This window comes from Amia ocellicauda, chromosome 1, assembly GCF_036373705.1.
Source record: "Amia ocellicauda isolate fAmiCal2 chromosome 1, fAmiCal2.hap1, whole genome shotgun sequence".
Lineage (NCBI taxonomy): Eukaryota > Metazoa > Chordata > Actinopteri > Amiiformes > Amiidae > Amia > Amia ocellicauda.
Window position 1 is genome coordinate 20,577,913 of NC_089850.1, and position 24,754 is coordinate 20,602,666.

The following is a 24,754-nucleotide window of genomic DNA, read 5'->3' on the forward strand; positions in this document are numbered from 1 at the left end:
TGCTGGGGAGATGGAGGGGGAGGGTAGAGGGAGATGAGTGTGTGTGTGTGTGTGTGTGTGTGTGTGTGTGTGTGTGTGGGGGGGGGGGGGGGTCAACAGACAGGATAATAAAAGAGTAAGCAGACTTGTCTGAAAAAAAAAACCTAGAAAACAAATGTTCCTTATGTGCGGGACGGCCTGGATTAATGGCCTCAGAGCTGGGAGCTGGACTCTGTGCTGCTCTCCAAGTTCTGGTTTTGCTTTCCTTTCTTCAGCTCCGCAAAGGCCAATTACACTGCAGTGGGCCAAAGGGCGCGGGTAGATAACAGCGTTAGGGCAGTGCTTTGATGTCCATAGGCATCACCCTCACCAGCGGCTCAAAGAAAACAAAGGAGCCTCGAATGGCGGCCAGCTATCCCAGCCATTCTTCTCAGCACCTTGTGACATCCTCCGGCCTTTGCCCTTCGACCTCTTAACTCTGACACAAAGATCCCATTTCAGGGCTGACCAGTCGCATTCAGAGTTCCTTTTCAGTATTCAGCCACTAAGCCTGAGATTTTTTGTTTTTCTGGGGGGGTGGTGGTGGGGTTTTGGAGTTGCTTTTCTCTTTCTATCCCTCTCTCACTCTCTGAAAGCTTTGATTACTGATGCAATGTGCCAGCTGGCTATGGAGGGCATGTCAACGTATGCAACTGTTATTTTTTCTCCAGTTTGTCCTTCAGCGAGAATGATACGTTCACTTGCTCCCCCCGCCCCACCCCCAATCGTGGTACTATCACCCAGCTGCTGATTCATTTTGATCTGGCGGTGTTCTGTTAGTTAGTTTGGTGGTTTCTGTATAGAAAATTACGGACTGATGTACTGGTGCTTGTGCAGTAAAGATGTCTTCACACTCCCATCTATCTCTCATTACAATACATGTCAAGTGATGTATTTTTCTCATAAACGGAAGGCATCACCAGCTAAACATGATCTGACACTGAAATAGTTTCAGAGATCCCCGTTATTTATACCATTGCAGAGAAAACAGCCCAGAACAAAGCCCTATTGTCTACTAATGGGTTTATCGTACAATTTACACGTGTGATTGCAATTGCTCCCCTCCCAATCCCTATCCCGTTGTTAAGAGACTTCAGATCTTCCCTCCTTGAAGCCAGTTATTGTATGCAATTCAGTGCCTACCTCAGTCCTAACTTTCTGACATAGGCCTAAGATACACCCCCTTTCAGAGACACAAAGACAGAGCTTCTCAATATTATTAGCAGATGTTGAAAGGGAGAACAAAAAAGACTCCACAAGCAGGCTGGCCTCTGAGAAACAGGATCTAATCTACTGACTGGCAGTCGGTGCAGAGCTGAGGAAATCCCCAACATGCATCCCGGACACTGCATTCATCTCAGACTCTGAGCCGGGATGCAATCTAACTGTACGGTTGCATCTGTTTGACCGCGGACCACGATTCAAATGGTCCAGAGCAGTACTTGTCAGCTAAGGGTTTAGTCTGGTCATGATGGCCTCAGCTGGAACTGAAACCAGAAAACGCAACAGGTGCCCCAAGACCACTGTCTCAGTGCCACCCAGGAGGCCTTGGGGAGCCTCCAAAACGGATTAACTATCATCCAGCAATGGAAAGTAAAACAATAAGTACATACATACGTACACTGGAGACTGCAGCACTTTCTGTTCTGTCACTCTGCATGCATTCAATCCCTGCAGTCCTTCAGGTGGGGGGAGGGGGGCTTTGGGCGCTTCCAGGCTCAACCTAGTGTCCTCTCTGCATTTTGTCACTATCTGTCACTTGCCACAATCAACAGAGATAATGGCTCTTAGCTCGTTGCCATTGTTTTAAAGTTTTGACATTTCCCTGATCCCTTTGGCTGGCTTGATTAGGACGTTCTGCACTGCCCTGATCCTCAGAGATGGATTTGGGCTGCATTGGTAAATTAAATTAATTTAGGTGGTTTAATTTGCTGCCTAAAAGCGCATAAGCTTGGCTTTTCCCTTCAATTGCATACGTGACTGTTGTTTTCATATAACCTCCTCTTTAGCTTCAAACACCAACACATGTTGCAGAAAGCACTGCGTTTTCACCTCAACTGCAATACAGTATCTTTAGTGGTCAGTGTATAAATCATTTCCACTGTCAGTGAGGGCAGGTGGTGTTCATATTGTGCTTGGGATGAGCTGGAGGTGGATGTGGCAGCAGCAGGATTTACTGCCCTTGACAAACAGCGGGAGATACAAAGTTTGTTTTGTCTACAGTGGAAGGAGAGAGAAAATCCCACTGATCTGACTGGGGGGGGGAAAAAACATGCAGCTCATTTTCAATGCCCTTACTACTCCGTGCCACACTTTTCAACACCATTACTTTCAGACTGTAAATACAAAACCTCCGTTAAAGCAAATGTTTTCCTTTCATGCATTCTTCTGTTATAAAGATTCATAAATCGGAAGAAATCTTTTGAGTTACAACCTGACTACCACTACTGCACACTGGCCAAAATGATAGCTGCACATCTGAAAAATGTGTGTGAGTGTGTGTGGGGGGCTATCCGAGCTTCTAATGCACTGGTACTGCACGAAATACACCGGATAACAACATACAGTTGAATGCAGAAATAGCCCCGAATACAACTCTTAGAAAAACGAGTCCTGGCGTTTCCAAGTACCGGTTTTACTCTTATCGCACAAGACACACAAAAAGACTGCGATCTGTCTCAGCAGCCAGGACATGAAATCCAGGGGGTCCCATCACGTCGCTTCCACCATGCAAACGCACTTCAAATGAGCAAACAGACGAGGAAACCAGCTGGCAAAACTCAACAAATGAAGACGAGCACTTTGACTATCCACATTCCAGCATCAATGAATTGTTACATTTCGTCAAAGCTGCCTACTCTTCAAACGACAGAAAACATTCGCCACCCGTGTATTGTGCCGCTCTGATGTCTGCATGCCTTTGGCTGCTTGTTTAGTGATGTGTGCTTGTTTCGCAGTTTATTTCAGTTTTGCGTTGCTAAAAATCAGACCTCACTGCACGCGGCTGCAAAGCATCGCCGCACTCCACTCACGCGCATTTCTAACTATTGAAACAATATGACAAGCTGCTCTTCCATGACACACACATGCTTACATATGTGTGTGTGTGTGTGTGTGTGTGTATATATACACAAACAAATAAACAGTATCATACCTCAGTGTGTGTTGCACAAAAATATCCTCACGCAATTTCTTCTGACTGAATGAAACATTTAAAATCTCTGATGCGACCCGCAGTATGTCCTATCCTCGGCGCTCTGGAGTCAATAAACAGCGGCTGGGGCTCAGACAGATCATCCCTCTCGCAGCGCACTGCCCACCCCCCCCAGTTTGCCGCTGCAATGGTATGGCCCTCGGAGGGGACCTGCGAGACGTCGGGAGAGACCACTTTCTGAAGAGGGGCCGCATGTGTGTGCTACACAGAACAACTCTTTCCCCTTAGGGTGGTCCCGAGTTTAAAATAAACGTGTTCAGAGTGAAAGTGTACACAGGTATACACTTTTTTGCTTGCCTTGTTCCTACATATTTAATTTTGCGAGTATCTGTTCATTTAATTTGTTGATTATGGATTCCAATTCACAGTCATGTGCATTTTAAAGTTAGATAATATGAGAGAAATACAACTTAAAAAAGTGTAAGTTTTAGCAAAATCATTAACGAGGTTTTGGAAATTAATTTGCCTCATTTTGCTTCCATAAACCCTGAAGTAAACCAAATCAACACCTGACAAAAGGAAAACAGCTATCACTTTATATACATTTGGTAAATATTGGTCACATCTGCTGTTTACATTTTAATCAAATGTTTTTTTGCAATCTGTAAATTAGTTAAAAAGACGTTTTAGTGTTTTCTAATTTGTAATGTCTCCTTATGACAAAACATGCTGTCTAGTTAATTTAGTTTCAAATCCAGACTGAAGTAGGACAAAGTCTCCCTCTTGTGGATCCCCTGTGTTATAACTGACACCAATTCTGAAATAAGAAACTGTCCCAGACTGAGTTGGCCCAATGTTGGTTTTATGATTGGCTTGGTTGGCAAGTTTGCATGATAGCTATGGGTCAACATTGGCCAAACCTAAAACTGCTGTCTGGGTGGAGAATCGTAGGGGAGGGAACAATGTCAATTTCTCTGCTCTCTTCCTCCTGGATCTCATGAGTTCAGGATCAACTCAGCAGTTCCTGCAGGCTTCCTCTGCTGGTGCTAGTGCATCTCAAATCAAAGACCCAACCATGATCACCAAAGAACTTTCAACAGAATTCTGGTACAACATTTTTGAAAGGCGGAGATCAGGGGATGGGTATAAAAATATCAAAGGCCTTGACAATCTCTTGGAGCACTGTCAAGACAATGAAGTAGAAGGTGTATGGCACCCCCAAGACTTTGCCTAGATCAGGCCATCTCTCCAAGAAGGAGACTGATCAGCGAGGCTACCAAGAGGCCAACAGCGCTTTGGCAAGAGCTACAGGCTTTTATGGCCAAGACTAGGCAAAGTGTGCACATGACAACAATATCCTCAGTACTGGCAAAAAGGAAGCTATTACTCAAGAAAGCCAATATTGAATCCCATTTGAATTCTGCAAAAGACAGTCAGGAGATTCTGTAGCCATGTGGCAAAACTTTTTGGCCTAGATTCAAAGCGCATTATGTTTAGCGCAAACCTAACACAGCACATCACCCAAAGAACACTTTCCCTACTGTGAAGTATGGTGGTGCAGCTTCATGTTAGGGGGATTGTTCTCATCACCAGGGACTGGGGCACTTGTCAGGACAGAAGGGAAAATAAATTGAGCAAAAATACAGAAAAGACCTTGAGGAAAACTTGCTGCCCTCTGCAAGAAAGCTGAAATTGAGAGGGAGGTTCACCTTTCAGAATGACAATGACACAAATAACACAGTCAACACTACATTGGAGTTACTAAGGAAGAAAAAGGTACATTTATTCTTTAGTGGCACTGTCAGAGCCCCAACCTGAATCCAATCAAAAATGTGTGGCATAACTCAGAGTGCTGTCCCTTAAGGCTCCCCAAAGGAACTTGACAGAGGTTGAACAGTTTTGTAAAGAAGAATGGTCAATATTGCCGAATCTAGATGTGCCAAGTTGGTTGAGACCCATACCAACAGGCACAGCTGTACTGTATTTTCACAATATATTGTTTTCCCCTGAACAGTGTGGAGTACGGTGTGTGGCTATGTTGAAACAATCCTCATTTAAAAGCATGAGACTCTGAGGCACTGACACAACAACATGTTGTGGGGGTGTAGGAGATGTAGACTCTCTAAAGACATTGTATGTTGCGTTGGTTGATATTAACTCCTGACAAAATGTTTCTGATATTTAAAAGTGTGTTTTGTTAAACACAACAAAGTACCTTATAGAAATCCTAGTGGCCACCAAGCATCTGATAAAAGAATTTCAGGAGGATGTACTGAAGTCACCTGTCAGCTCACTTGAACAAAGGAATTAAGTTGATTATAAGCATGATTACAGCCTTTAATTAATTTCCAGTGCTTGTCTCCCTTCTACCCACTTTTGTGCGTCTGTGTGCGCTTGGCACCACTCACTGTTTTCGGGGGTTGTGTACAGCATGTTCTGTTGACCTTCTCTGACCTTTCCTATTTCTGTCTCTGGCATGCGGAGTATCCATCGATTATCTTTTTGAGTACTCTGCTCTGAGTTGCAGTTGCTCTTCCCACAACACATGCGGTATAGAGAGCAGGCGCAGAAGAGATTGAATTAAATTACATTTCACGAGAAACGATGCATTCCTTGCTAGACGCACTCAGAATTAGTGTCCCTCTTGTAACAAAAGCTATCTAATAATAAAAGGAATATGCAGCAAAATCACACTCTGATATGTAATATAAAGGAAAAAACAGTGGTATACTATAGTGTTATACATTCTGTTCCTTTTACAGAACCACACTGCCATGAGGCACTGAGCCCACAGCACCATTGGCCTCCTTTTAGCTTTGCAACATGTTTTTAGCGTCTCTCCTGTCCACAGTACCTCCCTGTTGCAGGCTAAGTACCTTCAGGCTGGTGTATCTGGCAGCCCTGCATTCCTCCAGTGCCACCTCTGACATGGCTGTAGGACGGGGGTCAGGGTGACGACCCCACAAACCCCCTCGGGTTATAGACTCGCCAGCATACTGGGACTGTAGCAGGCGTAAATAGGGCTGAGTCCCAGGCACTTTCCAGTCACCCTATACAAGTTGTCACGTATACTACATTACACTTTACTGTGTTTTTTTCACCTCCCCATCGTATTCGAATACTCAGCTATGCCGGATCCGCCTGCGCGCCATTTCAGTCCCTTCAGACCTCTAGGTGTCACCACCATCCCACGTCTTGCACACAGGTCTGTCCAGAACATGAAGGGTTAAACCAGTCCACAGCGGGAGAACATCACTGACTTTTGGACTCGCTGCCTGAATGAGAGGACAATATTCATGTAAATTAAGCTTGTGACTTGGGCTAGGTTTAAGGATTAAGTAATCTGGACTGTTTTAGGGTCTAAGAATATATTAAAGCTATAAGTCCACAGAAATGAGAGCAATGTGTTAGTCTGGACATTTCCATTTGTTTTCAGCATAACAGAGTAATAATTGCTTTAGATTACCAGTGTGTTTGTTTATGGGGAGGATGAGAGGAGACACTCACAGGCATGTAACTCACGCTTTTCAGACTTAACAAAGAAACCTCTGCCAAAACAAACATCCATGGGATTGGCAAGTGTAATATGTGCAGAGCGCTCTTTAGTGCTGGTTGCATTGAACGTCACCAGGTAGGAGGGATCTTACTCTTTACATTAATGTGATTATTACAGACTTTAATAATAATAAATGGATTATGATATCTCTATCCCTCTACGCTCCTCGTATTCTTACATACTATCCTGGACAACATTACTTACCATCATGGCTATGCCTACTCCTAAAATCAATTGTCCCACAACTGCTTAGAAACAAACTCTCACTGATATTACCCTGCATACGAACATGCACCTTCTCTGACATTACCTCTAACACAGCAGCCTAATCTCCCGAGCTGCTCAGCACTCTTGTTATTATGCGCTTTATTTAACTTTGCTTCCTGTGCTCCCATGTACTTATGTATTGTTGGCCCTTCTATTGTTTTATTGCGACTGCTCCTTTAGCACATACCTGGGACTTAACTGTATTATTCCCGCACTAGGATGTATGCTGACCCTGTTTTGTATTGATTGTATTACTGCCCCTTTGTAATCCTTTAAAATGCTTCTTGTATCAACTGCAAGCCACCCTAGATAAGGGCAATAAATAATAATAATACACAATAATACATATTCAGTAATAATGTATGCAAAAAGCATTGTCACACTGTCCCATGCAGGCAAAGCAGATACTTAAAATTCTAGATTTGCCTTTCATGGCCAATAGACACTATGAACCCATGCAAATTGTGTAGGGAAAGATCTAGAATTAGTCACCCTAGCTAATAAGCAATCTCTGCATCACTTTCAGGTGCGGACATTCAGAGCTCAGTCCCGACAGACTTCATTACTGACCCGGGTGGGCGAAGGGCGCACGGTACTTTTAGCATGAGTGTGTGGGAAGGTGTTGTTTTTTGGGAGCCAGCACGCCCTGTGAAGTACAACTGTGCACAGCCTGTTATCTTCCAGACTGAACAGATTCTCCCACTTCCCAGAGCTGTGCGGCGCAGGCAAACCCCGGCAAATCTGACTGCAGGCGTTGCACTGGTAGGCAGCCTCCCACACATTGGAGGATACTTGGCAAGAGTTATGTGTCATCTAAGATTTAAGACATAAACACGAAAATACCTCCATGCAACGCTGACTATAAGCAGCAGCAGCAGCAGCAGCAGCGGTCTCCCATGCCCTTATGTGTGAAGCTTAGGCCTTTTTGTATCCGCCTCCTACAGAATGTGTGTATTATTAGTCTGTTGCACAGCTGCCACTGCGTTGAGAAGGACAGGGTCTCCAGAGCGTGGGCAGAGATTGGCAGAGGTTTATTAGTAGACCGGGGCCAAACAATTTAGGCTAAGGTGTAGTTGGTGTTTGCTGTGCTTGTAAATAAATACATACACAAAATTAAGTGAAATAAAAGTGGTACTCAAAATGTTGATTCACATGCTCTCAAATGAATTCCTAATTATGTGAATTTGATGTGATCTATCCTACCAGTACTGAGAGAAGTGTTGTGGAGAATCATGAATACCTATATTAGTACTTCCCAGGTCCCTGCAGGTGCCCCCTTTACCAGCAGGGGGCGGTCCAGTGCAGTGCTGCGTCTATTATTAGTCGATCAAAGGGATAACAGCACGATTAGTGTCAAGGCAGTCTGATTAATCCGCTTCAATTCATTTCCAAGGTGTGTTTGAACGCGAAACTTCAAGATAAAAACAAATATTTAATTAGTCACACATGGTTACAATTTTGAAAGCATAGCAATTGTATCCATATGAATTACAGTCATGTAATTAACCCGGACACTTTTCAAAAGTAGTAAGTAAATCGTTTTCCATAATTCCCATTGAGGAAATGTCCGCCAAATCCGAATTTACTCTTATTCGTTTTATTCTGTGAATATTATTATACAGCTTTTGCACCAGACACACGAGGCTGCTAAACGTGTGTCCTTCCAAGACACTTTCTTTCCCACTAGGACACTTTTTTAAAACTCATATGATACTGTATTTTTGCTGCCTATGATTTTTTGTGTGTGTGTGTGTGTGTATGACACAGTAAAGTGTAGTTGGGTGTACCATGGTAAACATATGATAACATGTACAGCAGTGTACAATGGTAAAACCATAGTAAAGTATGGTAAAATTTTGTGTACCATGGTTAAAAGAGAATACAAATATAGTAAGGTGTAGTGTGGTGTATCTTGGTAAAATCACAGTATAGTGTGGTGTACTGTGGTAAAAACATAGTAAAACTTAGTGCGGTGTACCATGGTGGAGTGGTGTATGTTCTGTGGTAAAAACACAGTAAAGTGCAGTGTAGTATATGTGGCAACTTACATAGGCTGACTGGAAAGTGCCTGGGACACAGTATGCTGGCGTGGCAGAGGTCTGATAGTGTCTATTCACACAGCAGAAGCCAGCACTCCCACAGACTGACAAACGTGTACACACAGACCCACAGCAGGGTAGAGATAACAGGAGGTGTCGTATATGGGACAAATATGAGACTGCAATACTTGTGTTCCTTACAACACCACCCCTGTTGCCTATGACACACCCCTGTGACACCACCCTGTCCCCTAGGGCACAACCACAGGACATTCTCCTCTGTGACCCTGGATTGAACGACTGACACACTATCAGATTGTAACCTACACACACTACTATGACTAAACTACACAATGTACTGTAGTATTATCGCTTACATATATGTATATAAAAGAATAGTTTAATTCAGTGATTAACACATATATGTATGTATTGGTGACATATATGTGAGAGTTAATGTTTCAGTGGGAAATTAACTGCAACCCTACTTAATGTGCTTTCAAGGCTTAGTTTGATAAGTGTGTGTGTGTGAGAGAGAGAGAGTTTGTTTGTGTGACTGTATTTCCAGATTAAATAGGTCATGTAGTTCATGCAATAGTGATGCACACACATTGAACACGAGCCTATGTTTAACTTTTCCCCCCTCAACAGAGTAACGTGTAAGTAACTATCATAAAATTCGACCAACCCCCCAACGAATTGACAAATAAGGTGTCGCTGCCTCCAAATTGTCATCATATATATATATATATATATCCGCTGGCAGCACTGCGAAACTGCAGCTCAGCTGTTCTAGTCCGGCCGCGGCAGGGTGCAGCTCAGACGGGACAGTTGAGGCAGTGAGTCAGCCTGCAGGCATCCGCGCCGAGCACAGGAATGTCTTTGCGCAGACCGAGCCCTGCGCAGCTGAGGGAGGGAGAGCCACAGGTCGCCTTCGCGTAGCGCAGACCTCCGCAGTTCTGCACGGATCTGCGCGGCTCCACCAATGGCATCGGCGGGATTCCGCAGACCTGCGCAGAGCTGCGGAAATGTGCGCAGCAGGAACGGGAACCGGAGGGTTGTGGGTAGGCGCGGCAGTGTCTGCGCGTTGACGTCACAGAGAGAGCGTGATGTCAGGGAGAGAGAGAACTTGGAATTTGAAAGAGTATGGAGTCTGCTGACATCATGTAGACAGAAATGACCCTGAAAAGTTGAGAAGACGGAGGCAGAAAGCGACTTTTTTTCCGCCACCGCCGTGCATCTCTCCGCGCTGTCCCCGACTCCGGCCCGGGGTCGCTCTGAGAACCCGTCCCCAGTCCGCCGGGCTGTCGCGCTTGCTCGGCGAGGGAGCGGACGGAGTTGCGATTGCAGGCGCTGCTGACTGCGCTGCCGTGCGGCTGCCGAGCGAGAGGAATTTGAATTGGACGAGGGCGGTTGGGAGCGCTGCTGGAGCAGGAGGAGGAGGCGGAGGAGTGGGGGCGCCGACGCGGAAAACGCCCTGTTGCCGATATTTGAACAAAACCCCGAGTTTCTCCATCGCGCCCGGCGTCAAACAGTGCAGCACAGCGCGGAGAATCATGCGCCGATAGCGGCTGGGCTGGGCGGACTGCGCGCTGGCGTGCGGGGGATCCACACACTCGCTTTGTTTTTGGAGGGGGGTTCCCACCCCGCCACAGCGAGCCTGTCTGATCCCAGTTTCCCCAGGCGGCCTTGGAGGCGGATATTTGGGCCCAGGGATACTACTTCCCGGGAATAACAAGACTGCTGGAAAACGACCCTTATGTGATCAACTTTAGTCCTGGTGTTTTTTAAGGGGTCCTATTATTTTTATTGCGATCTTTTTTTGGGGGGGTGGGGAAGGGACGGACTTTGCCCAACTGCTACCATGTCGGCCGGGGCGGAACGGAGGACGGAGTCCCGGTGGAAGAAGCTGGAGTCCATGATCAAAGACCCCAAGTCTGCGATCAACGTGGAAAGTTTGCTGGTAAGTTTGCAGCCTTATTGATGGATTAATATTTAATGGGCCTCCGTCCCCCCCGGCTGCGGCTCAGGGCTCCGGCTCTGCCTGCTCTGCTGCCCGCGGACTGAGGGCTCGATCGATGCGGCGCTAAACAGAAGCACAGCGATCATAACAGGAAATCAATATTAGTATTATTATAATTGAATGTACGGCGATGCCTTTCTCAAACTAGATTTGTTTTGACGTGCATACCCGCGTTTGTATTGTAGGTTGTATCGAGGAGCGTTGCTTTTCTTTTTCTGATCATAAGTGTGTCACTGGGTTGGTGCTCGTCTGCTGCTGGAAACTGTAACGAGTTATATTGTGCTGTTTCACAGAGCAGCCGTGTCAGTAAACAGTGACTGTAATCATGCTCGGCACATGTGTGTGTTGTGTCCTGCTGTCGCTGGGGATTCGTGTTGGCGAGCAGTGCCGACCCTCGCCGGGCCGGGACGGTGTCTTTGTTTTGTCGGCGGACTGTGAAAGGCAGAAGCAGCCGTGTATTAATAAGACTGCGCTGCCAGCACTGTTACACAGCGGTCACGATTCATAACCGGACAACGAGGAAGCTGCATTTCCAAACGGGTTGACATAGATGCTAGCTGCATACTGAAAATGTCTGTCTGGTAAACGCACATTGCATTTAAATACTGCTACTAATAGTACTAGTGATGATGATGATGATGATACAACGCGTTGCTCTCGATCAGAGGAGAATACACCTTGTTGTTGTTGTGCGCACTACACGCATGTGAAGTGGACATCTCCAGTCGCACTGTCCATTTGAGTGTGTTAGTCGGACCCAGGCCTGCTTCCCACCGAGGACATCTGTGTTTTGGGTCGTTTCCCCACTTGAGGAATGTGTTTGGGGGCAGGTGTGACGAGCTACCTGACAGGGTTGTGCTGGTGAAGTGGGTTTCCTCAGGGTACTGCCTGACTGGATGTTTGTGCACCATAAACAAAGCGATTTAAGGACGCCAGGGCCTGTACCATCGTTACACCTTAGCAGTGCACCTACACAGGGCCTGTGCTATGGCTACACCTTAGCAATGCACCGACACAAGGTCTGTACGATCCCTACACAAGGTCTGTACGATCCCTACACAAGGTCTGTACTATGGCTACACCTTAGCAATGCACCGACACAAGGTCTGTACGATCCCTACACAAGGTCTGTACGATCCCTACACAAGGTCTGTACTATGGCTACACCTTAGCAGTGCACCTACACAGGGCCTGTACTATCCCTACACAAGGTCTGTACTATCCCTACACAAGGTCTGTACTATGGCTACACCTTAGCAGTGCACCTACACAGGGCCTGTACTATCCCTACACAAGGTCTGTACTATCCCTACACAAGGTCTGTACTATGGCTACACCTTAGCAGTGCACCTACACAGGGCCTGTACTATCCCTACACAAGGTCTGTACTATCCCTACACAAGGTCTGTACTATGGCTACACCTTAGCAGTGCACCTACACAGATAAGAGCCCTGCGCTCTGACTCACTTCAGGAATGTGTGTTTGTTTTTAGCCACACGAACTGCCCATGCCTTTCGTGTTTCAGCATGTGGGAATTATTTTTAAAAGGGTTTGAACACAATTAATCTATTACAAACTGAATCAGTTTGGTAATTGGAGTATTTATACTTACTATTTATGTAATGCAGTTCTGTTATACACAGAGTGTATAGTTTTGCTATGTGGTCATCTTGGCCTAAATAAGAAAGTGAAGAGATGTACAAGGCAGCAGTGTTAGGATGTGACTGGAGAATGAATCTGCGAGTGGGAGTGAGCAGAGTGTCCTGTGAAGTTTGCTCATGATGCCATTTTTAGATCGTGTCTCAAAGTGGACAGCCCACAAAAATCCTCTGCTGGCCTGTAGAGAGACAGCAGCGCCTTGAGCTGAGCGCTGCGCAGTCTTGGGGAGAGGGTATTGAAGTTACACAGACATAGTGCTAAAATCCTTCACTATTCACTCTCTCTCCCTTTTTGGTCTTGGAACCGAATTTACTGGATGGTAATGGAACTGAGAGTGCAGTCTTTCTTAACTTTTGAAAATAAACTAACACTATCTGAAATTAAAAGTATATATAATATACAGCATCAACATTTAGGTATTGAGGACTGCAGTGGGTTTTCACAAGGTTCGGGCTCCGCGCTGTTCTGGCCAGAGAGGTGCACTGAGTCCCGTCATCACACAATTATAGGTACAGCTTATTTGTGGCTGTCCACACACTGGAGTCAATTCCAGTTCTGCATTACTACAGTGTGTTCTGGTTTGTGTGCTCACCAGAGTAGTCAATTGCTAAATACAGAACACAACAACATAAAAACAGGTTACAAAAAACGGCAGGGGGTCCCGTGGTCTATCTAGCCCATTCAGTTGCATTGCAGATCATGATGGAATTTAGGGCAGCTGCTTGCTGAAGGATCCTAGGAGTTTCTGTCTCTCTCTCTCTCTCTCTCTGTCTGTGTCAACGACATGGCTGACGGATGTTCCACACATTCCCACCATCTGCGCAAAGAAACGTCTCTGTAAATTAATATAATGTTTTATTTTTTTACATTAGTCTTATGTAGTCAGTTACACACATTTTACTTTAAGTTGAAGTGAGTTTGTGACCTAGTCCCACGGTGCATTTAGGAGCATGAAGAGCAAGTGTTCAATGAATCGGTTTCATTGTGTAATTAGTCAGTAGCTGAGAGCTGGGCTGGAACACTGTCCAGTAGATGCTGCAGATGGCCCCAGGATCTGAGTCTGACCCCTCTGTTCTTTGAAGTATTCATTGCAAAAGAAGCTCCTGAGGAAAACAAGTATTTATTTATTTTTTGCAACAACTGTGTGGATGATTCGACTGTTAGAAACTTTCCAGTTTCCTCTAAAATAAAGGTTCTGAGCCCAGGTCCTGAACAACCCATAAGAACATAAGAAAGTTTACAAAGAAAGGAGGCCATTCAACCCATCGTGCTCGTTTGGTGTCCATTAATATCTAAGTGATCCAAGGATCCTATCCAATCTATTTTTAAATGTTCCCAAATTTTCAGCATCTACCACATTGCTGTGGAGTTTGTTCCAGATTGTGACGACTCTCTGTGTGAAGAAGTGTCTCCTGTTTTCTGTCTTGAATGCCTTGAAGCCCAATTTCCATTTGTGTCCCCGGGTGCGTGTGTCCCTGCTGATCTGGAAAAGCTCCCCTGGTTTGATGTGGTCGATGCCTTTCATGATTTTGAAGACTTGAATCAAGTCCCCACGTAGTCTCCTCTGTTCCAGGGTGAAAAGGTTCAGTTCCTCAGTCTCTCCGAGTAGGACATTCCCTTCAGACCTGGAATAAGTCTGGTTGCTCTCCTCTGAACTGCCTCTAGAGCAGCGATATCTTTCTTGAAGTGTGGAGCCCAGAACTGTCCACAGTATCCAGATGAGCTCTAACTAGTGCATTGTACAGTCTGAACATCACTGCCCTTGTTCTCAATTCTACACTTTTGACAATATACCCTAACATGCTGTTTGCCTTTTTTATTGCTTCCCCACATTGTTTGGATGGAGAAAGTGAGGAGTCCACATAGACTCCTAGGTCTTTCTCATGCGTTACTTCTTCTAGATCTGTTCCTCCCATAGTGTAATTATAGTGGACAATTTTGTTACCTGCATGTCTTACCTTGCACTTGTCCACATTGAATTTCATCTGCCAGGTGTCGGCCCACAACTGAATATTATCTAAGTCCCTTTGAATAGCCTGTGCTGCCAAGATTGTATCTGCTGAGCCACCTATTTTAGTATCATCTGCAAATTTGACAAGTTTGCTAACTATCCCAGAGTCCAGATCATTAATATAGATTAGAAAAAGCAAAGGCCCTAGTACTGATCCCTGTGGAACTCCACTAACAACCTCACTCCAGTTAGAAGCGACTCCTCTAATCGACACCCTCTGCTTCCTATACATCAGCCAGTTCATAATCCATCTACTTACATTACCCTGAATGCCTACAGCTTCCAATTTGAGGATCAGTCTTTGGTGTGGTCTTTGTTCTGTGAATTGTTTTAGCTGAGCTCAATTACATAATTCGATTCTTTATCTCTACTATCTCCAGTCTTTTAGCAGCTGACTGTCATGAAAAAGGTCCAATCAAGCACTTGCAGTTTCAGTCTTGGCTGGAACTCAAACCAGCAGACACTCTCCAGGACCCGGGCTGAAAACCACTGACCCACTGCAGGCAATGGTGCCTAGCTGTTTAATCAACAAGGAGAGCTACATGAATCAAACCGAGACCGTGCATTCCTACCCAGTGTGTTAATCTTTCCCTAGACAGCCGGGGGGGTCTGGAAAACAAAAACATTTCGCCATCAGTTATTTCGTCACCCTGGCAGACGCTATTTTGTTTTCTTCACGTTGTTTTTTTTGTGTTGTCAAGAAAACAAGCTGCACGTGTGAGCGCAGTGTCTGCCTTCTTCGTCACCCAGCATGTCCAGTAACTGAATTGGTCTGATTTAGCTGATTAACTGGATGAAGAAGTGCAGCCTTGCACTAAAAGGATCAATTGCAAGAAAAAGAAACCCAACCCACCCCAATTATTTTTTGATGTGTCTAATTGATCAAATGACTCCATTAGTTAACTTTATATTGGAGAAGTTCAGTTGGGAAGAAAATACACAGTGGCCCTCCAGGAGTCTAGTTTAATGACTTCTTATTAAAACCTCTATTGTGGGCACCTTACTGATGATAAAAAAAATCAACAACACATAAACGGCAACAAAGTGAAGAGTGGAAAGTTAGGTAGATGTTTTTTGTCCCAGTTTGAGGTGAGATAGAGTCCGATTGTCAGCTTAGCGGTGTGGGAATTGGAATTAACAATAACAGTGTTACAGAGTTGGACATGCAGTTGGAATGGATGTAGAGTTGCAATGGACCTAGCTGAGTCCCGGCACTAATGAGATTGGTCAACTCGTCCTTTGTCGTATGGTCTGGCACCAGTCTTCCCTCCAGATCGGCTGTTTCCCCATGTCTACAGCAATTTACCTTCAAATGCGCTCAAGTAACTGGTATATAACATTTTAAGAGAGGGGTCGTGGCATTCTCACCTGAAATCCCTTGTGTCTGAGCCTTCAGAATGCACCAAGGTCATAAAGGAATCTGTCTTTGAAGCCAAAGAAACATACTAGTCATGTTTTTGTCTTGTTTTGTATAAATATGTCTCTCTTCTAAATTTTTTTTTTCTTAGTGGACTTTTTAAAGACCTTAAAAATATATCTACACACAGGCACAGTCATTTATTGTGGCATTTCCTTGTCCATGTGTTTTGTTGTTTCCTCACTGATGTATTGCAACATTTCTACAAAATGTTTAAAGAGGAGGCCAGCATCCTTCAGGTTATTTTTCGGTGAAGATTAGTACAGTTTAAAGTCAGATTTGAAAACAATCAAATGAAGGAACAATGGCACCCAAATGGATCCCAGGCAGCCACTGAAATAACTTGCTTCCAGGTGAAGCCTATGGAAGTGCTCTGGGTGTATGGACATTCCCTGCTTGCTGGAAATGACGTCTTTTAATTCTGGGTTCAGCTTCCCCTGCATTTCAAGATCAATTAGTGCTGCACAGGGCCGCTCCATGGCAGACGGGCTGCTGTTGTGGGAACACGGGCTCTGAAATGACTGAAGGTTGCACAAGCCAGTTGACAGTTTCAGCATTTCTTCCACTGAATGCAGTCATTTGATCTGTCATTGATTCTATTAAAAGCATAAAACTCACCAGCATGCATTTCAGTTAGGCCCTTCTGAGGGGTCTCTGTGCAGTCTGTGTCTGTCCAGAGCAGTTTGATCTTGTGATCCTACCAATCTTTTCAAAACAGTTTTATCATATTACAGTAATGATATTAATGCAAAGTGTTAGACTGAACATTTATTTAGATATGTATATTAATTTGTTGTATGTTCAGTTTAAATGTACTGTTTTAGCTGCAAGTATTTAAGTTGTACTTATTTAACAATTATATATTGTTGAAGTCTGTGGAACATTGATACAACCTAGACTCTAGAACACCACAAATAAATAAATCAATAAATAAATGCAGTACTTAGGGAATCAGAGTCACTGCAGGGGAAGTCCACACTGCGCAGTGTAGGCTACACCTCTGCCAGTCTTCCCTCGGTTCAGTCAGCTGGAATCCTTTCTTTCTGCTGAATTGGTGTTCAACAGACTCTGAAAAATAAACCCCTGCTCTCACCCAAATAACTCGCCACACCCTGCACATTCTGCTGTTTGCATACGTTGTGTGAGGAGTTTAGCCAAGAGCAGGATTCACGGGGGTCTGCCACCAAACGTCACAGCTGAGGGAGAACGGTGTGGTGATAAAAACAGTGCAAAAAGGCAGTGCAAGGCCGGAAGGGTTGAAATCAGTTCCTTTTGTTGAATTGTATTTCTAACTCATTTCCACTGCTGATTCTAGAACTCCAATATTTTTTGGTTGCAGTTCCAAAAGTTTAGTTTTGAATTTATTTTGTGTGTGCCTTGATGTTTTGTGGGGCTTTCACCAGTTCAGATCACATGGACAAAAAATCGGCTTTTGATATCAGAATGTCTGTAACTGAAGTGTGAGTAAAAGGACATTTCCTAGAGCCTATTTAATTTTATTTTGTAACATGCTGTTAATAAGACCTGAAAACAGGGGTCTGAAAATAGATATCCATTTTAGTGATTTAGGTAGACATGCCAGTTCAACTGTAATTAAGGAAAAAGAGAATCCATGACACAAAGTGATTGCTCCCCGAAGTCTAGAGATACAGCTTGGCTCCCTGCCAGCTCATTCAGTGTAATTTTATGAGAGAGAAATTTGATTTTCAGTGTAGTTAAGACTAGGTGACAAGAAACTGGGCTCAGTGTTCATTATGAGTCTCTGAGGGGCGGCCTTTTCGCTGTCCCAGGGTAAGCTGGCAATGTGTGCAAAACCTACTCTTCTCAATCTATGCAAAGCACACTGTTCCTCAAGGGAGGTAGAACATATGTAACCGTGTGTTGTTGTTTTTTTATTTTTAATGTTCTTGCATCATCTTTTGCTTGGCGTTCCTGTATAAAGCACAAATAGACATAGAAAGTGCCTGAATGTGGGCTAAGAGCAACCAGTCTGAGGAGGAGGTTCAGCCTGGGTAGATTGAATGAAGACCTGTACAGTTTGTTACCTGCAGTTGATGCGTTTTCTTTTGGGATTCACACATTATATGCTCTGAGCAGTCCGAGGCGTGTTGCAGTTGGCACAGTGGGGCCTCTTGGGCCCTCTTGGGTTCGGTGTTCGAGCTGCGCCCAGGGCTGCAGTTACACTGTGGAAGCAGGCGCCCCCACGGGACAGCTCTGTGAGCAGCCTGTGTGCCTGGAGGTTGACTGAATGCTCTTGCAGATTTTAGTTTATTTTTTTTCCCCTCCCCTTGTATTGTGTACAGAAGCACTGTTACCCTGCCTTGTTTATCACTGACATCATCTCCCTACATGCACTCTCTGGATGCTGACAAATGCCTGACAGGAAGTTGAAATCACATCCTGATTTTAACTAAGAGAATCCCCCCCCCCGCAAGAACCAAGAAAGGCAGCATCTCAAGTGTGAATCTTCAATGAGAGAGAGGCAGCCAAGGCAGCAACTGCTATAAACAAGAGACTTTCTTATTAATTTGTCTTTATTTATTGGCTTATTTTATTGGGGGACATTCTCAACACACAGATAACTGATTTTAGTGAAGCGGAAGATAGAAGCATACTGTATGTATTGGCAAGTAAAACAAAACCCTACAAAACCAAACCGGAAAGGAGGTGTCTGATTCGTGTTTTTTTTAATTTATTTGTTGTTGTTTTTCTCTTTAATTACTGTCAACATTTACAGCACGGTTTCCTGTAAAATCTGAAATGCTGCAGTGGGAAATGGGAGCACAGAAGCCCAGAGATCTGCAATGCTACAGATCCTCTCCCTGCTGCCTTTCGCAGTGTGTTTAAATTTAGCACCTGTGTTTCCTTTGTGTTACCAGACAGGTTCCAATGCGTGGTATTTTTTTCCTAATCTGTTCCCAGTGCAGCCTAGCTAATGAATCTTCTTAAGAATAATCCTGGGTCAGAATTTATATTAAATAGCATTTTCTGTTTTTACGAATGAGAGAGCAGATTAGCTACACGATTGAGCTTGAAATTTTAATTATGTAAAGATCTTTTCAGACTAGGTTTGGGCAATATATTGGAGTTTTGGTATCCATGTTTGATAAGTATAGTGTGCTAATTATTAATATGTGTCATTATTATACATCGTGGCCTGTTATCTCAACATTTCTCAGAAACATACTGAAACATTCCAGATCCAGAGGCTTTTCTAACCGTGACGCTGAAATTAGTCTGTGCATACGTGCACAACGCCGCCCCTCTCTGCGACACTTTTCAGATCGTTTGTCTGTTGCATTCCTTCCCCCTGACTCGCAGAGGCCGTTCTCGACTGGAGTTGATGCTTGGCTTGCAGCGTCGCACAAGCTCCGGCCGGGACGTGAAAAGCAGACAACCGAGTATTCCTAATACATGCTGTCATGGGCTCAGCCAGTTGTGCTTGATGGACAGGAGGAGAAATGAACTCCCAATGTTATCAAACCACCGTTTCCACTTTCCTGTGTGCTGATTCTAATTATTAACATCCAGGCATTTGTTTTAACTTTTTTGTTTTCTTGTTAGTGAGGCAAGGGGGGCAGAATTGCAATTTACACTGTAGTGTCGTGGTGAAGAAACAAACAAAATGGGATTTAGTGTTTGTGTTAGCTGGCACTTGACAGAATTAATCCCTTTGAGTCGAGTCCGTTCTCGGTGCTGTAGTTAATGACTGCTTTGTCAGTTAATGCCAAGACACAGAGTCAAGTGGCATTAGCTTGAAAGAAAGGGTCATTAACTTCCAGGAATGGGTGAATTTTGGAGGGATTATTACTATTTTAGATTAATATAATAACACTTTCCTCTCAGGAAAATCCCTCTTATTTTCTTACTCCAGTTGAATAAGATGAAAGCAAGGCTGTGAGTACAGAATTGTGGCTTAAAGCCATTTGTGGAAAGAAGCTGCTTCTATTTAAAAATAACAATTAAAAATGTTATTCACATACTCTGACGCCCTACAGATGTGTTCTTGCAATTGGAACCCAGGTTAATGTGTCCATCCATTAAGGATCCTCATCACATTGAACCCTCCTGCTGCAGCTGCTGCCAGGTGTGCGAAAGCGCTTTGCAGAATTGCGTGCCCCCGATTTGTTTTTCCCTGCCACTGCAGTGAGCGGCATGTGGTCCGATTCCTCCACGACTGCAGCAGTTTAAAGCAGCCAGTCCTGTACAAAGCCTTCCCTAAGCACTCTGTGGACCCTGTCAGTCTGGGCTTTTCGTAGGGGATATGTCCCTGACAATTTGCTACCGTTTCCAGCAGCCTTTCGGGGCATCCCTGTGGTTCTAGTCAAGCAGCCTTGTTACAGTGCTGGAGATGTGATGGCAGGTGAATTAGTGTCTGACTTCACAGTCATGAAGGAGATGCACTGTGCTTTGCAGGCCCGGTGCTGTGTAATAAAAATCAAAGTGATAGGCTAGTTTCTGCTGAGATGGCTCTTTCTGTTAATATTTGATCAGTCCTGAAGGAAGTATTCTTTGTGCTTTTCTGTGATCAGTGCAGTTTTGCATTGATGAGCCACTCGACAAGGAACTAACAAAGTGTTCGCTTTTGAAGCTAAGAGCCAGCACAGAGCTGTCGGGTGTTTTTATCAAGTAATTTTCTTCCCCATTAATGTTCAAAATGAATCTGAAATGTTTACAAATGGGCCTTGAATTGAGCACGCCTCCGGTTGCTTTTGAAGCTGCGTGTTCTCCTGTGTGTGGCTCACGTTAGGCCAAGCCTCCCAGTTGGAAGTGAGGGAGACGGAGAGTCACAGGCCCCGGCAATATGTCTTAACCACAACGTACTCCTTGGAGGCTGCACCTTCTGCCTAGCCTACCTCCAGTCTCTTGTCTCTCTCGGTGTCCCCTCTCACCTTCTGCAGCTGCCTTAGAGAGTCCTTTCCTCTTTAGCCTTAATAAGTAAATGCCATTCTGTTTTTTCCTTGAGATGGCAGGGGTATCAAACTAACTTCATGGATGGACACAAAATCCTGGGGCTTTTATTCCAACAAACCAGCCCACCCAGTTCCCGTTAACTCTATTTTCCTTATCAGCTGATCAACTGGATGAATTTAATACTTCTCTACATACTTATTCAATCATAAATTGCACTACTTGAATCACAAGAATGTTAGCAGTTAATGGTAAGAAAACAAAACCACACATTAAAGGCAATGCTATTAAGGTCTAATTGAGGAGTGCCCAACCTTTTTTAGTGGGTGGGCCACTGAGACCTAATGGCAACCTTGCAAGAGCCAGACAAATATATTTTAATCATATTTTAAATAAATCCTAAACATTTGTTGCCAAGTTAGGTAATCTGTATACAATTGTTTGTGTTTATTAGTTTGGTAATTGTTTGTGTCTGTCAACAGGACTATCTTTTGACATTCAATCATAAAATAGATAAAAAATAAAAATAAACCAGAGTTCCATTGTCACACAACACACTGTAGATCTTCTTCAAACAAGACAAAAGGTAACAAAAAGCATATCTTGCTTATGAATATAGAAAAATATAGCCTACACTTACTGACTTATTGAACTTTGATGTTTTCTCATCTGCCAGTTTTCCAATGTTTGGCTCAAAGTTGGAAATACTCATACTTAGTGCATCATGCAGGTGGTTGGTTGTCATACGGGACCTGTTTCATGAGTCAGAGTTTGTTTGCAGATGTATGTGCTGCCAAAAACTGCACATTTGTCTGGGAAATGTTTTAATTGATCGTTGGGAAGGAAATTAGCCAGTATGTCCTTGAAGGAATTAAACTTGAGCAATGTCTTCTCGTGAAACATATACTTTAAGCTTGAGTTACATTTTAGATCAATAAGTTCCATTTGAAGAGAAGCAGGGACATTATCAACCCCAGCAACAAAGGGGGTTTTAAACAGACTAATGTCGTTTGAGTCTGAGTTGAAATCTGAATCTGAATCTGAATCTGGCCTCAGGTCTAGTAATTTTGACATTCGGGCACAAAGGAATTGAACACTGACATCTGTATCGCGACTGAGTTCATCACAGGATTAGAAATTAGACTGTGTACCCTGAGTGTTGTCAGAAGTTTGAGTTTTGGCTGAACAAGCATTTCTTTACCTTGCAGTTTTAAATTGATGTAATTGTGGCTTGTTATATCTGTGAGGATCATCAGATCCCACAACTATACTGCGGTCTGAGAGAAAATATTGATATCATTCTGCAAGAAAGAAGCCTCACTGTGGTCAATCATGTCCCCATATTCTGAATCGGGTTCCTTCAGAAAAGCTTGAAATAAGCGGTGATTCAAACCATGGGCCCTGATTGAGTTTACAGTGGCAATCATGACACACATTACATTTTCCAAGTTTAAAACTTTGCTACACAGTGTCTGCTGGTGTAGAATTCAATGCAACGCCATCAGTCGTCCAGCATCGCATGATTCAGTCTCCTTATTCACCCGACCAATCAATCCAGTCTTGCTCCCTCCCATGTTCTTAGCACCGTCTGTTGCCACTGCAGCAAGTTGATTCCAGGACAAAACAAGGCCCTAATGGTTTTGGAAAGTTTCTGAAATACGTCCTCGCTGAAATAGTCCTCTCGTGAAGTGGAGGGCAGCAAGCTCCTCAGGATGACCTTGCGGAGACTGGAAGACCACATTGGAAAGTAAGTACACTTTCACTGACTTAGTTTTTTTTTTTTTAATGTTTAAATGTACTATTATTGAAAGGTATTTATTGTCTAGGTATGTTTTAAGACAAATACATAGTGGATTTTTTCAAAATAACATTTTTTCTGTAACACCAAATAGTACAAGTTAATTGAAAAATATATCTAATGCGTGCATTCATTATGCAGTGAATGTATTTAATTTAAACTTGTAACTTATTTGTCAGAAGTGAAAAACTGAATAATGTTCACATTTTCTCTTTAAGAAAACACACTTCACAGCTAATTTTGTTTTTCTGTTTATCTAGAATTGAGCCAAGACGTGTCCAGAGGATTCCATGCAGTTCAGTTCAGGATCTCGGTCACTGAGAAGCAAGATCAGACGTTTGTCATTTATTCTTTTGTTTCATCTAATATTTTTGAATAAAATTGGTGCTTTGTTATCCCTTAATAATGCCTTGGCTGATTTTGAATATACGATCTTAAATGTTGTCTTGGTGTGGGAAACATAATTTAATGTTTTGGTATGGGGGTGCATATTCTCCAAGTTAGGTCAACTATTATAAGGTTTATTTATTTAATATTAAATGCAATATTTATAAATTAAAACTAAATTAGGCTTGGTTCTGTTGAACATGTTTAAGATGTCACCTTTTTAAGTAAGAGTGTATTGGAAAATACTAATTTCAGAAATATTCTCAAGCTTCCCACATTCCTACCTGACCAGGAATAGCGAAAACGAAGCAACAGAATTGAAAAAGTTTGATGGTTTTGTTAATGTAGTGTTCTTCTGCAAAATATTTATACAAGATGAAGAACACAGAATGGCTTCTAAAAACACTAAGGGTTACAGGACAAGGACACTGAAGGAATGAGCAATACAGGATAAGAGCAAAGTTGTGTAGTTGTGCAGAACACCACAATATTGTACCATATGTAAAAAAAAAAAAAAAAAAATGCTGTAAATTATGCTGGGCCACGGGTGGTAGGTTGTGCACCCCTAGTGTAACTGATCAAATAACTATATTAAGTAATTGAGAGAGCGAGTGAAAGCGAGCTCCACCTGAAAGTGAAAATCAGTGGCTCAGAGATGCACACAGACCTTGCTGAAATGTTACATAAGCCTCCCTGTTCCTCTGTCCGTGCTGAATTGTACCCTGCTGAATGAAGAAAATACATTAAAAAAAAAAAAAAAAGTTTCAGGATCATTGTGCCAATTGAAGTCAGCAAGAGACGACCGGCTGGAAAAGACGACCGTATAAGGTGGTGTTGCTGTAGTAGCATTTCATAACACAGCACTTGCTTTTCTTCGGCAGCGTGAGTGTTTCGAAAGCGGCTTTGTAAATGGCATCCCGCAGGGCTCCCTGGGCAGAGAGCAGCTCCTCTGCCTGGCGTGAGGCGGGTGTGTTTGGCTGCTTGGCGCTCCGTGCATTTGTGCAGATTGTTTACTGTGTGTGCAGGAAGCATGGACGGCTCCGGTGAAATTGTTTTTACGCTCGTCTTCCTGTCGGCACGGAGACTCCTCATTGTGCGTCTCCCCAGCCCCCCCTTACCATTTGTAACTGCTTTTAAAAATAGTTTTGCCTTTTTCACTGTTGGGGCTTGCTTGTCCTGAGTGGGGGCCTTCGTCACATCTGCCGTTAGCGCACAACTTGAATCGGAGAGCTCATGGCTTTCTAACCCCTTCCCCCGAGTGTGAGGGTGGATTGATGTTTTTGTTTCTTCTCTGCTCTTCAACAATACTAAGTGCTGTTGCCCACAGGAAACCCCTTTATGATGAGTAGTGTGAACCTAAAAGTCAGAACCCAAAGAAGTAAAGTAAACCTGGTGTCTGGATTCCCAAATATTTATTAATGCGGTCTGATCTCATGTGAGGGGTTTGATCTGGAATCTGTCAGAGGTTTGTGTCTCTCTGTCTCACTCTCTTTCTCATTCTCTCTCTGCTGCT

General features: G+C 43.7%; 2 protein-coding genes across 11 annotated transcripts in view; one reads left to right on the forward strand and one right to left on the reverse strand.

The window, feature by feature from the left end:
* The window catches only part of greb1 (growth regulating estrogen receptor binding 1), a 34,881-nt gene extending 31,603 nt beyond the window's left edge, over positions 1–3,278 (reverse strand). For both annotated transcript variants that reach the window (XM_066698241.1, XM_066698231.1), the window contains exon 1: positions 3,173–3,278. The gene's annotated coding sequence lies outside the window, so the exon portion shown is untranslated. The remainder of the gene's footprint in view (positions 1–3,172) is intronic.
* Positions 3,279–10,141: 6,863 nt separating this feature from the next.
* rock2a (rho-associated, coiled-coil containing protein kinase 2a) overlaps positions 10,142–24,754 on the forward strand; it is a 54,773-nt gene continuing 40,160 nt past the window's right edge. For 7 of the 9 annotated variants that reach the window (XM_066698288.1, XM_066698254.1, XM_066698261.1 and 4 more), the window contains exon 1: positions 10,142–10,997. In XM_066698288.1, coding sequence (XP_066554385.1) covers positions 10,899–10,997 — 99 coding nt within the window. In that variant the 5' untranslated portion in view covers positions 10,142–10,898. The remainder of the gene's footprint in view (positions 10,998–24,754) is intronic. The other 2 variants (XM_066698318.1, XM_066698325.1) reach the window with 1 other exon arrangement.